This window comes from Pristiophorus japonicus, chromosome 1 (genome assembly GCF_044704955.1).
Source record: "Pristiophorus japonicus isolate sPriJap1 chromosome 1, sPriJap1.hap1, whole genome shotgun sequence".
In the NCBI taxonomy this organism is placed as follows: Eukaryota; Metazoa; Chordata; class Chondrichthyes; family Pristiophoridae; genus Pristiophorus; species Pristiophorus japonicus.
In genome coordinates, this window is record NC_091977.1 from 432289005 (window position 1) to 432302383 (window position 13379).

Consider the following 13379-nt stretch of genomic DNA (forward strand, 5'->3'; position numbering starts at 1 on the left):
AAAGCCTTTCCACCACCTATAAGATTGGAGTGTGGAAGAACACTTTACACTTCCCAGGATGGGTGCAACTGCAACAACACTCAAGAAGCTCAATACCATCCAGGACAAAGCAGTCCGCTTGATCAGCAGCTGATCCACCACGTTATACATCCATTTACCCACCACCAGCGCACCATGACTGCAGTGTGTACTACCTACAGGATGCACTGCATCAACTCACCAAGGCTTCTTTGACAGCACCTCCCAAACCTGCAACCTCTACCACCTTGAAGGACAAGGGCAGCATGTGAATGTTAACATCACCTCCAAGTCACACACTATCCTAATTTAGACATATATCGCCGTTCCGTCATTGTCGCTGGGTCAAGATCATGGAACTCCCTACCTAACAGCACTATGGGTCGAGATTCACTACATGGACTACAGTGGTTCAACAAGGCGGTCGCCACCACCTTTTCAAGGGCAACTAGGAACAGGCAATAAATGTTGGCTTTGCTAGTGACATCCATATAACAAGAATGAATTTTTTTAATTCATTTCTTCGTAATGACTGACAGAACTCCTGTTCGAGAACAAATCAGACTGTGACCATCAGCAAGACTGAGGTTTAAATTTGCATCTTCTTATGGAAAGTGTATTGCATTATAGTTGAAGGTCCACCAATAAAGGCTAAATTTTTATGTGACCTATAACTACATGTATCCAAGAAATTGCCTTCTCAATAGTACAAATTTGTTGGTAGAACACTAATTTGTTAACCTGTAAAATATTCTATAATTTCAACATGAACTCCCTGGTTTCAGATTTTGAGAACCAAGGACAACCTACTTCTACTTCTACAGAAGCTAATGAAATACAGTCAGTTGGTTCCTAGAAAAAAATAGGTGCAGGAGTAGGCCATTCGGCCCTTCTAGCCTGCACCGCCATTCAATGAGTTCATGGCTGAACATGCAACTTCAGTACCCCATTCCTGCTTTCTCACCATACCCTTGATCCCCCTAGTAGTAAGGACTACATCTAACTCCCTTTTGAATATATTTAGTGAATTGGCCTCAACAACTTTCTGTGGTAGAGAATTCCACAGGTTCACCACTCTCTGGGTGAATAAGTTTCTCCTCATCTCGGTCCTAAATGGCTTACCCTTTATCCTTAGACTGTGACCCCTGGTTCTGGACTTCCCCAACATTGGGAACATTCTTCCTGCATCCAAATTGTCTAAACCCGTCAGAATTTTAAACGTTTCTATGAGGTCCCCTCTCATTCTTCTGAACTCCAGTGAATACAAGCCCAGTTGATCCAGTCTTTCTTGATATGTCAGTCCCGCCATCTCGGGAATCAGTCTGGTGAACCTTCGCTCCCTCAATAGCAAGAATGTCCTTCCTTAAGTTAGGAGACCAAAACTGTACACAATACTCCAGGTGTGGCCTCACCAAGGCCCTGTACAACTATAGCAACATCTCCCTGCCCCTGTACTCAAATCCCCTCGCTATGAAGGCCAACATGCCATTTGCTTTCTTAACCGCCTGCTGTACCTGCATGCCAACCTTCAATGACTGATGTACCATGATACCCATGTCTCGTTGCACCTCTCCTTTTCCTAATCTGTCACCATTCAGATCATAGTCTGTCTCTCTGTTTTTACCACCAAAGTGGATAACCTCACATTTATCCACATTATACTTCATCTGCCATGCATTTGCCCACTCACCTAACCTATCCAAGTCACTCTGCAGCCTCATAGCATCCTCCTCGCAGCTCACACTGCCACCCAACTTAGTATCATCCGCAAATTTGGAGATACTACATTTAATCCCCTCGTCTAAATCATTAATGTACAATGTAAACAGCTGGGGCCCCAGCACAGAACCTTGCGGTACCCCACTAGTCACTGCCTGCCATTCTGAAAAGTACCCATTTACTCTTACTCTTTGCTTCATGTCTGACAACCAGTTCTCAATCCATGTCAGCATACTACCCCCCAATCCCATGTGCTTTAACTTTGCACATTAATCTCTTGTGTGGGACCTTGTCGAAAGCCTTCTGAAAGTCCAAATATACCACATCAACTGGTTCTCCCTTGTCCGCTCTACTGGAAACATCCTCAAAAAATTCCAGAAGATTTGTCAAGCATGATTTCCCTTTCACAAATCCATGCTGACTTGGACCTATCATGTCACCTCTTTCCAAATGCGCTGCTATGACATCCTTAATAATTGATTCCATCATTTTACCCACGACCGATGTCAGGCTGACCGGTCTATAATTCCCTGTTTTCTCTCTCCCTCCTTTTTTAAAAAGTGGGGTTACATTGGCTACCCTCCACTCCATAGGAACTGATCCAGAGTCAATGGAATGTTGGAAAATGACTGTCAATGCATCTGCTATTTCCAAGGACACCTCCTTAAGTACTCTGGGATGCAGTCCATCAGGCCCTGGGGATTTATCGGCCTTCAATCCCATCAATTTCCCCAACACAATTTCCCAACTAATAAGGATTTCCCTCAGTTCCTCTTCCTTACTAGACCCTCTGACCCCTTTTATATCCGGAAGGTTGTTTGTGTCCTCCTTAGTGAATACCGAACCAAAGTACTTGTTCAATTGTTCTGCCATTTCTTTGTTCCCCGTTATGACTTCCCCTGATTCTGACTGCAGGGGACCTACGTTTGTCTTTACTAACCTTTTTCTCTTTACATATCTTTAGAAACTTTTGCAGTCCGTCTTAATGTTCCCTGCAAGCTTCTTCTCGTACTCCATTTTCCCTGCCCTAATCAAACCCTTTGTCCTCCTCTGCTGAGTTCTAAATTTCTCCCAGTCCCCAGGTTCGCTGCTATTTCTGGCCAATTTGTATGCCACTTCCTTGGCTTTAATACTATCCCTGATTTCCCTTGATAGCCACGGTTGAGCCACCTTCCCTTTTTTATTTTTACGCCAGACAGGAATGTACAATTGTTGTATTTCATCCATGCGGTCTCTAAATGTCTGCCATTGCCCATCCACCGTCAACCCCTTAAGTATCATTCGCCAATCTATCCTAGCCAATTCACGCCTCATACCTTCAAAGTTACCCTTCTTTAAGTTCTGGACCATGGTCTCTGAATTAACTGTTTCATTCTCCATCCTAATGCAGAATTCCACCATATTATGGTCACTCGTCCCCAAGGGGCCTCGCACAACGAGATTGCTAATTAATCCTCTCTCATTACACAACACCCAGTCTAAGGTGGCCTCCCCCCTAGTTGGTTCCTCGACATATTGGTCTAGAAAACCATTCCTTATGCACTCCAGGAAATCCTCCTCCAGCGTATTGGTTCCAGTTTGGCTAGCCCAATCTATGTGCATATTAAAGTCACCCATTATAACTGCTGCACCTTTATTGCATGCACCCCTAATTTCCTGTTTGATGCCCTCCCCAACATCACTACTAGTTTGGAGGTCTGTACACAACTCCCACTAACGTTTTTTTCCCTTTGGTGTTCTTCAGCTCTACCCATATAGATTCCACATCATCCAAGCTAATGTCCTTCCTAACTATTGCATGAATCTCCTCTTTAACCAGCAATGCTACCCCACCTCCTTTTCCTTTTATTCTATCCTTCCTGAATGTTGAATACCCCTGAATGTTGAGTTCCCAGCCCTGATCATCCTGGAGCCACGTCTCCGTAATTCCGATCACATCATATTTGTTAGCATCTATTTGCACAGTTAATTCATCCACCTTATTACGGATACTCCTTGCATTAAGACACAAAGCCTTCTGGCTTTTTTTTTTAACACCCTTTGTCCTTTTAGAATTTTGCTGTACAGTGGCCCTTTTTGTTCTTTGCCTTGGGTTTCTCTGCCCTCCACTTTTCCTCATCTCCTTTCTGTCTTTTGCTTTTGTCTCCTTTTTGTTTCCCTCCGTCTCCCTGCATTGGTTCCCATCCCCCTGCCATATTAGTTTAACTTCTCCCCAACAGCACTAGCAAACACTCCCCCTTGGACATTGGTTCCGGTGCTGCCCAGGTGCAGACTGTCCGGTTTGTACTGGTCCCACCTCCCCCAGAACCGGTTCCAATGCCCCAGGAATTTGAATCCCTCCCTGTTGCACCAATGCTCAAGCCACATATTCATCTGCGCTATCCTGTGATTCCAACTCTGACTAGCACATGGCACTGGTAGCAATCCCGAGATTACTACTTTTGAGGTCCTACTTTTTAATTTAGCTCCTAGCTCCTTCAATGCGTTTTGTAGGACCTCATCCCTTTTTTTACCTATGTCGTTGGTACCAATGTGCACCACGATAACTGGCTGTTCTCCCTCCCTTTTTAGAATGTCCTGCACCTGCTCCGAGACATCCTTGACCCTTGCACCAGGGAGGCAACATACCATCCTGGAGTCTCGGTTGCGGCCGCAGAAACGCCTATTTATTCCCCTCACAATTGAATCCCCTATCACTATCGCTCTCCCACTCTTTTTCCTGCCCTCCTATGCAACAGAGCCAGCCACGGTGCCATGAACTTGGCTTCTGCTGCCCTCCCCTGATGAGTCATCCCCCCCAACAGTACTCAAAGCAGTGTATCTGTTTTGCAGGGGGATGACCCCGGGGGACCCCTGCACTACCTTCCTTGCACTACTCTTCCTGCTGGTCTTCCATTCCCTATCTGGCTGTGGACCCTTCTCCTGCGGTAAGACCAACTCACTACACGTGCTACTCACGTCGTTCTCAGCATCGTGGATGCTCCAGAGTGAATCCACCCTCAGCTCCAATTCTGCAATGCAGTCCGTCAGGAGCTGGAGGTGGATACACTTCCCGCACACGTAGTTGTCAGGGACACCGGAAGTGTCCCTGAGTTCCCATATGGTGCAGGAGGAGCATATCACGTGACCGAGCTCTCCTGTCATGACTTAACCCTTAGATTAACTTAAATTGGCAACAACAATGTTAAAGTTTACTCACTGTTATAGGAGAAAAAAGAAAAACTACTCACCAATCACCAGCCAATCACTTACCCCCTTGGCTGTGACGTCACCTTCTTGTTTCTTTCTACTTCTTTTTGCCTTCTCCCTGTAGCTGCACAAATACGCCTTTATCGGCCTCTCTCCAACCCCGGAACTCCCGCCTCTCCACACACCTCCTCGACGCTGCTCCCGGTCTCATTGGCCTTTATAGGCCTCTCTCCGACCCCGGAACTCCCGCCTCTCCACGCACCTCCTCGACGCTGCTCCCGGTCTCACTGGCCTTTATAGGCCTCTCTCCGACCCCGGAACTCTCGCCTCTCCACGCACCTCCTCGACGCTGCTCCCGGTCTCACTGGCCTTTATAGGCCTCTCTCCGACCCCGGAACTCCCGCCTCTCCACGCACCTCCTCGACGCTGCTCCCGGTCTCACTGGCCTTTATAGGCCTCTCGCCGGCCCCGGAACTCCCGCCTCTCCTCGACGCTGCTCCCGGTCTCACTGGCCTTTATAGGCCTCTCGCCGACCCCGGAACTCCCGCCTCCCCACGCACCTCCTCGACGCTGCTCCCGGTCTCACTGGCCTTTATATGCCTCTCGCCGACCCCGGAACTCCCGCCTCTCCATGCACCTCCTCCTAAAATGACATCGGTTGCAATGACCGGGACTCGAACCCGGGTCGATTACTTGGACGACAGCTATGCTCACCACTATACTACCATCACCCATTTTAATGTTGTAGTTGGCAGATGGTTGTTAAGACCTGTATCTCAACCTGCTTTCCTATAAGCTATTTGTTATACATTTATGAGTTTTCCACAAGGGCAATGGAAGGAGAGCATTGGAATAGTCGAGTCTGGAGGTAGGAAAAGCATGCAGATGGACTGAGGCAGGTGATATTACGTAGGTGGAAGTTGACAGTCGTTGTGATGGTGAGGATATGGGGTCGGAGCATATATCTCAGGGCCAAATAGGATGCCAAGGTTGTGAACAGTCTGGTTCCGCTTGAGACAGTGATCAGGGAGGGAGATGAAATTGGTAGCTAGGGAATGGTGTTTGTGGTGAAGGCTGAAGACAATGGCTTCAGTCTTCCCACTGTTAATTGGAGGTAATTTTTTCTCCTCCAAAACTGGGTATCGGCAAGTCTGACAACACGAAGTGGAGGGGTCGGGAGCGATGGTAGGGTTTTGTAGGGTTTTGCTGTAATATTCTGTCTAATAAAATCGTGTTACCTCAGCAATAAATAATGAGATATTTTCAAACCTCAACCTAATAGAGCTTCCACTACCGACAGGCAAGTACGACCAAAAGGAACATTCATGTCCTCTAGCAGCTAGGGCAATGTAACACACTGGTTAGTCAGCTGAAAATATATCTAAAAAAGAACAAATTTCACACACATCTGATCAAAGATCCATCTTGGACTCATAAGGAATTTAAAATTTCATTCATACAGCATGAGCCAAGTACTTTATAATCATGCTTTAAATCTAACTTTAAAACTCTTTGCATGTTTTTTTATGAACATTTATTTTGCTCAAAAATTCTATTCAAAATTCTTTTAGTTTTTTTGCATTGCAATAACGTACTAGTAAATTATAAGAAAATAAAGGTACATCAATATTTGTGCAGAAATGCACCATTTTATCTTGCAAATCAGTGTAATTGTAACTTAGAAACAATGATATACCAGCCATATTTAATATTCAGTTGCTAACTCTAGTCTGCTTAGCCACACAGCAAAAAGGTACCAACACACTGAAAATTAACTTGGTTGTTTCAAATATTGTTCTAATGTTTCAAAACTTCTGGTGGAAATTACATACAAAATAAAGGAACAGCAAATGTATTAATTGTTATTCTCTGACAGTCAATGAATGTTTTCTGCAATATTGCATCATGGGCCATCTTTAATTTTATTTTTGTTTATTGTTTATCTATCAATGGATTTATATGATGTCATGCCGACTCATTTTTCTCAGTTTTCACTGAATGCTTTGAATGTCATGCGTTAATCTGATAGAAAATACTGTGACGACATAAATCAATGATTGTGTAGAAATATTCTTACAAAAATACATACTTTTAATTTAATTAATTTATCTAATAAAACTTGCTGAAGGTTGTGCATGTATTTGTTTTTAAAACAATTATTTATGGTTCACATGTTTTGAATAATGTTTATGTTATAACATGATATAGCCCTGATTAGGTATCCAACAAGTCACATATATATGTTATATTTTACCAACTATCCTCATAACTCCCACTTATTTTGGATATAAAAGGTTATAATGAGGTATTACTCTCAGTGGGACTGAAAATGGACAGTTGCATTTTGCTTTTTTAATATCATAGTAAGGTAGATGGATGATGCATTTTTCTGGAAATTTCTTTTCTGTTATTGTTCTCCTAGAGCAGCTGATGGCTGCTTAATGCTCTTTAGTTTTGTCATGCTCTAAAGCACATGCTGCTAGGCCATGATAAGCTTTACAGGAATAAAAACAGCTAACACGTCCATCAAAGTATTTTAATTTTACATCTTAAAGTTTAGGTGAGGCCAATTTATGCAGTTTGAATAGCATCAAAGGCTTCCTGCTTTTAAACAAAAGGGTAAAATAAATCCTCGAGCTGCCTTTATGGAACTGAGTGAAACAGAAATGTTTTACTCATCAGCTTTGCAGTCACTGGTTTGCCTCAGCTAGAACAAAACTGCTGAAGCATTTAGAGAAAATTAACCCCCCATCCTAGCAGCCAGATGTGACTGGATTCTGATGAATGCACATGAGTGGGCTGAAAAATCAAGAGACTGTGAAATTCCTGTCAGGCCTATACAGTACAGAATGGGCTATTGACTGCTTTCTGTATTCTCTCCATCATTCTTTTTGAACACTGCCATTAATTTCTCCTCCTACTCTGACTTTTTTTAAAAATCCCATCAGCTCTCTGCACTGCAAACAAGAATGCATAAGGCACTGGTGGACTACTCCAAACAACGGGGCCTTTACAACCAAGCAGGGCTGGCTGCATCGCAGGCTCTCTCTCATGAGAATGCTCAGAAAATAATAGCTGTGCAGGTACGTTTTAAAAGGAGTTATGGAGGGATAATGGGATTAAGACTGAAAAGAAAATAATTGGAAGTGGATGCCCAGTATTAAAATTCAAACACATTATGATATAATTGAAATTTCATACATAGGGAAAAATGCTGCTAGAAAGATGCTGGTATCTCTGTTTCCTGCCCTTTTAAGTTATATAGCTACAATTAGAAATTCTTATTTTCTTTCTTTATTTAAGCACATATAGTCCCTTTCTTTGTTTTTATAATCCCTGTTTACTTTCAGAAGATCTCTTTGTTTTATCTATTTATACCTATTATTTAGATTTTTCTATTTAGATGATATTTGGATGCAGATGCTAACTTGTAAAACTAATTTATCCCTTATTTACACCCTGTTTATTTTCATGGACTAAGAAATCTTAAGGAGCCACTCAACAAAATTTCCACCTATGTAACATGGACTTTTTGGCTGCCCATTGAATATAATTCTATGTTCCAACTTTTATCCCTTCTCACAAACAAGACAAAATCACTGGCTGATTTGGTTCCAGGTGCAAACTCTTCCAGCCCTACACCTCTGCGGTTCAACAACTTTGGCCTCTTGCTCATCTTCAGTTTTCTTCGTGCCACCATTGCTGGCTGTGCCTTCAACTGCCTAGGCCCTAAGTTCTGGAATTCCCTCCCTAAACCTCTCCACCTCTCTACTTCTCTCTTTAAGACACTCCTTAAAACCTACCTCTTTGACCAAGCTTTTGCTCACCTGTTCTAAAATCTCCTTATGTGGCTCAGTGTCAAATTTTGTTTGATAATCGTTCCTGTGAAGTTCTTGAGATGTTTTACTACATTAAATGCACAATATAAATGCAAGTTGTTGTTGGTGTTTTAATGCAAAAGAATACAATTATACTAATCATTGTTACACTGTTTATGAATCATTAGACCTAGTACTTTGTTGCATTTTTGCAGCAACAAATTTTAGAGAAGCCCTATATTTATGAATTGGACAGAATTTCATTGTGCTTATGTTCATTAAACAGTGCATTTCATCCCATGTTTATTTTAATAATTGTGGATGTCTCATTACAGGAAAGATAATGATGTAATCAGTACGATGGTATAAAAAGCATTTTGCTCTCGCTAATTTTAAAACAATCAATGTGAATATCTTTAATATAATGCGAATGATTTGAAAAGAGTTTTATCCACAATTTTGATTAAGTGGGGTTGTAAAATTACAAAAAGAATATAAAATGTGAAATTGAGCAGTAAGTAACAAATGGAAAAATTACTTCAAAACTCCACTAGCAGTTGCTATAACTGCAAAACAAAAGACAGTTCTATTGACTGGCCTGTGGTGCCACTGGAACGTCCCCTCACGTCGCCCATCTGTTCAGTTTCTGGTTTAATCAGCAGGAGATCTTTGCAAACATCGAGGTGGGCATGCAAAAACTTCAAATCTCTCAAGCAGTCTCATATTGAGCTGCAAAGTAACAACGTAGGACAAATTAAATTGAATATTTAATAAAATGTATAACATTTCACAAATATTTTGTATCAGTCTTTACGGTAGAGGACACTAACAATATTCTAACAGTGGATAGTCAAGGGGCGATAGGGGGCAGGAACTTAGCACAATCACAATCACTAAGGAGGTGGTACTCAGTAAGATAATGGGACTAAAGGCAGATAAATCCCCTGGACCTGATGGCTTGCATCCTTGGGTCTTAAGAGAAGTAGTGGCAGGGATAATGGATGCACTGGTTGTAATTTACCAAAATTCCCTGGATTCTGGGGAGGTCCCGACAGATTGGAAAACTGCAAATGTGACGCCCTTATTTAAAAAAGGAGGCAGACAAAAACCAGGAAACTATAGACCAGTTAGCCTAACATCTGTGGTTGGGAAAATGTTGGAGTCCATTATTAAAGAAGCAGTAACTGGATATTTGGAAAAGCAAAATTCGGTCAGGCAGAGTCAGCATGGATTTATGAAGGGGAAGTCATGTTTGACAAATTTGCTGAAATTCTTTGAAGATGTAATGAACCGGGTGGATAAAGGGGAACCAGTGGATGTGGTGTATTTGGACTTCCAGAAGGCATTTGACAAGGTGCCACATAAAAGGTTACTGAACAAGATAAAAGTTCACGGGGTAATATATTAGCATGGATAGAGGATTGGCTAACGAACAGAACGCAGAGTCGAGATAAATGGTTCATTCTCTGATTGGCAACCAATAACTAGTGGGGTGCCGCAGGGATCAGTGCTGGGACCCCAACTATTTACAATCTATATTAACGACTTGGAAGAAAGGACTGAGTGTAATGTAGCCAAGTTTGCTGACGATACAAAGATGGGAAGAAAAGCAATGTGTGAGGAGGACACAAAAAATCTGCAAAAGGACATAGACAGGCTAAGTGAGTGGGCAAAAATTTGGTAGATGGAGTATAATGTTGGAAAGTGCAAGGTCATACACTTTGGCAGAAAAAAATCAAAGAGAAAATTATTATTTAAATGGAGAAAGATTGCAAAGTGCTGCAGTACAGCGGGACCTGGGGGTACTTGTGCATGAAACACAAAAGGATAGTATGCAGGTACAGCAAGTGATCAGGAAGGCCAATGGAATCTTGGCCTTTATTGCAAAGGTGATGGAATATAAAAGCAGAGAAGTCTTGCTACAGCTATAAAGGGTATTGGTGAGGCCACACTTGGAATACTGTGTGCAGTTTCCATATTTACGAAAGGATATACTTGCTTTGGAGACAGTTCTGAGAAGGTTCACTAGGTTGATTCTGGAGATGAGGGGGTTGACTTATGAGGAAAGGTTGAGTAGGTTGGGCCTCTACTCATTGGAATTCAGAAGAATGAGACGTGATCTTATCGAAACATATAAAATTATGAGGGAGCTTGTCAAGGTAGATGCAGAGAGGATGTCTCTACTGATGGGGGAGACTAGAACTAGAGGGCACGATCTTAGAATAAGGGGCCGCCTATTTAAAACTGAGATGAGGAGACATTTCTTCTCTCAGAGGGTTGTAAATCTGTGGAATTCGCTGCCTCAGAGAGCTGTGGAAGCTGGGACATTAAATAAATTTAAGTCAGAAATAGATAGTTTCTTAAATGATAAAGGGATAAGGGGTTAAGGTGAGCGGGCAGGGAGGTGGTGCTGAGTCCATGATCAGATCAGCCATGATCTTATTGAATGGCGGAGCAGGCTCGAGGGGCCGTATGGCCTACTCCTGTTCCAATGGGCCCAAGTTTCCACACGATAAAAAACGGGCGCCCCTCCAAGCTGGGCGCCCGCTTTTCGCGCCTAAAACGGCGCCGGAAAAAAAACTCGTGATTCTGGAGAGCCCTGCAGCTCCTTGTCTGTTTGGCGTGGCGCCCAGGGGGGCGGAGCCTACACTCGCGCCGATTTTGTTAGTGGGAGGGGGCGGGTACTATTTAAATTAGTTTTTTTCCTGCCGACAACGCTGCGCGTGTGCGTTGGAGCGTTCGCGCACGCGCAGTGTGAAGGAAACATTGGCACACGGCCATTTTTGTAGTTCTTTGTAGCTGTTTATTTTTTGAACATTTTTTAATAAAACCACATTGCCATCAGCACATCAGCACTGAGGCTTCCTGCTTACTGCCCCTCCCTCCCTCCTGTTCGCGGGAACGGCGCTGAGCTGACTGTAAGGCTTCCACCTCAAGTGGAAGGCTGCTTGCTGCCTGGTTACTGCCTGCCTGCCCCTCCCTCCCTCCCTCCCTCCCGTTCGCGGGAACGACGCTGAGCTGACTGTAAGGCTTCCACCTCAAGTGGAAGGCTGCTTGCTGCCTGGTTACTGCCTGCCTGCCCCTCCCTCCCGTTCGCGGGAACGACGCCACATCGCTGAGCTGACTGAAGCACTTTCACACAGGTAGGAAGATGGTTTATTTAATCTTTTCTTTGCTTATAAATGTTTATTCAGGTTGGATTTATTTGTATAATATTTGTAGAAGTATAAATAAGGATTTATTGTAGAATTTAATGACTTCCCTTCCCCCCCCTCCCCCCCACCTCGTTCTGGACGTCTAATTTGTAACCTGCGCCTGATTTTTTAATGTGTAGAACAGGTTTTTTCAGTTCTACAAAAATCTTCACTTGCTCCATTCTAAGTTAGTTTGGAGTACGTTTTCACTGTGGAAACTTTGAAATCAGGCGTCAGTGGCCGGACACGCCCCCTTTTGAAGAAAAAATTCTGTTCCAAAGTAGAACTGTTCTACCTGACTAGAACTGCAGAAAAAAAAATGTGGAGAATTGCGATTTCTAAGATAGTCCGTTCTCCACCAGTTGCTCCTAAATATCAGGCGCAAATCATGTGGAAACTTGGGCCCTATTTCTTATGTTCTTATGTTCACATGTGACCCTTACATGCGCAAAATATAATCATGTTTCCATTGATATACTCAAATAGTGACATAGGAAGAATGCATTTAGTGGGCAAGTTACTGAAAATCTATTATTTTGCAATATTTGGCAATGAAGAGAGAAGTAGTACAAAGTGATCTAATCTACCGTCTCCTTAGACATACCATGAAAAAAATCATTCAGAAGCTCTCCTCCCTGAGAAAGCATTGCCACTCTGTTCAGTTTCTGGTTTAGCCGGCAGGAGGTCTTTGATGCTTGGGGCCCTGCTGCATGGGGATTTCTGGAAGGAAAGCAGCCACTTGGGTGACATATCCAATAGATCCATATTGAACTCGTTTTTCTTTGAGTTGTGCACAGAGATCAGCATCCTTCTTGGTCCTAGATGCTAATGTTAGCACTCAGCATAATTAAAATCTAGTCCTAGTTGGAGCATTTCACATTATTGAGCACTTGTTAATGAGTCACATGTATACCTGTATATAGAAACTAAATGATGACTTTGTGATTTGTTGCTAACTATGCAGTTCATTTCTGGTTCTGGTTATTGTCTGATTAGTGATGTTTGCTTTGGTATGTGTTTTATTGTGTGTGGATGGTATTAGGCTACCTCCAGTATTTATGCTGTAATTTCTCATTTATTTTTTATATTTATTCACTAAAATGGTTGAGTAGTATACTGATACACGTAATAGTAGAACGGAGAATGAATCAGGAGTCTCTTGCCTCTTTACATCCATGTTCCACACATCAATCCCACCATCTGCACTACACAAGATCAATTTCCATCATTGTTAAGTTACTGTTCTTGGCTGCATTATTAGGTAATGTTGCAACAAATCTCCACCTACTCTGCCATAGGCAGAGACGGGAAGCTAGATAACTAACCCTAGTCCACTTTTGATAGAATGATAGAATGCATTGAAAGCATGTTCAAGATGTCTCCTAGGCTGGAAGCTCCTTTCTGAACCACTCAACTGTATCCCTGGACATTCATGGCCATC

General features: G+C 42.8%; 1 protein-coding gene across 6 annotated transcripts in view; it reads left to right on the forward strand.

The window, feature by feature from the left end:
- The window catches only part of LOC139275532 (coiled-coil domain-containing protein 178), an 846828-nt gene that overhangs the window by 670798 nt on the left and 162651 nt on the right, over positions 1 to 13379 (forward strand). For all 6 annotated transcript variants that reach the window (XM_070892705.1, XM_070892709.1, XM_070892736.1 and 3 more), the window contains one exon: positions 7875 to 8009. In XM_070892705.1, coding sequence (XP_070748806.1) covers positions 7875 to 8009 — 135 coding nt within the window. The remainder of the gene's footprint in view (positions 1 to 7874; positions 8010 to 13379) is intronic.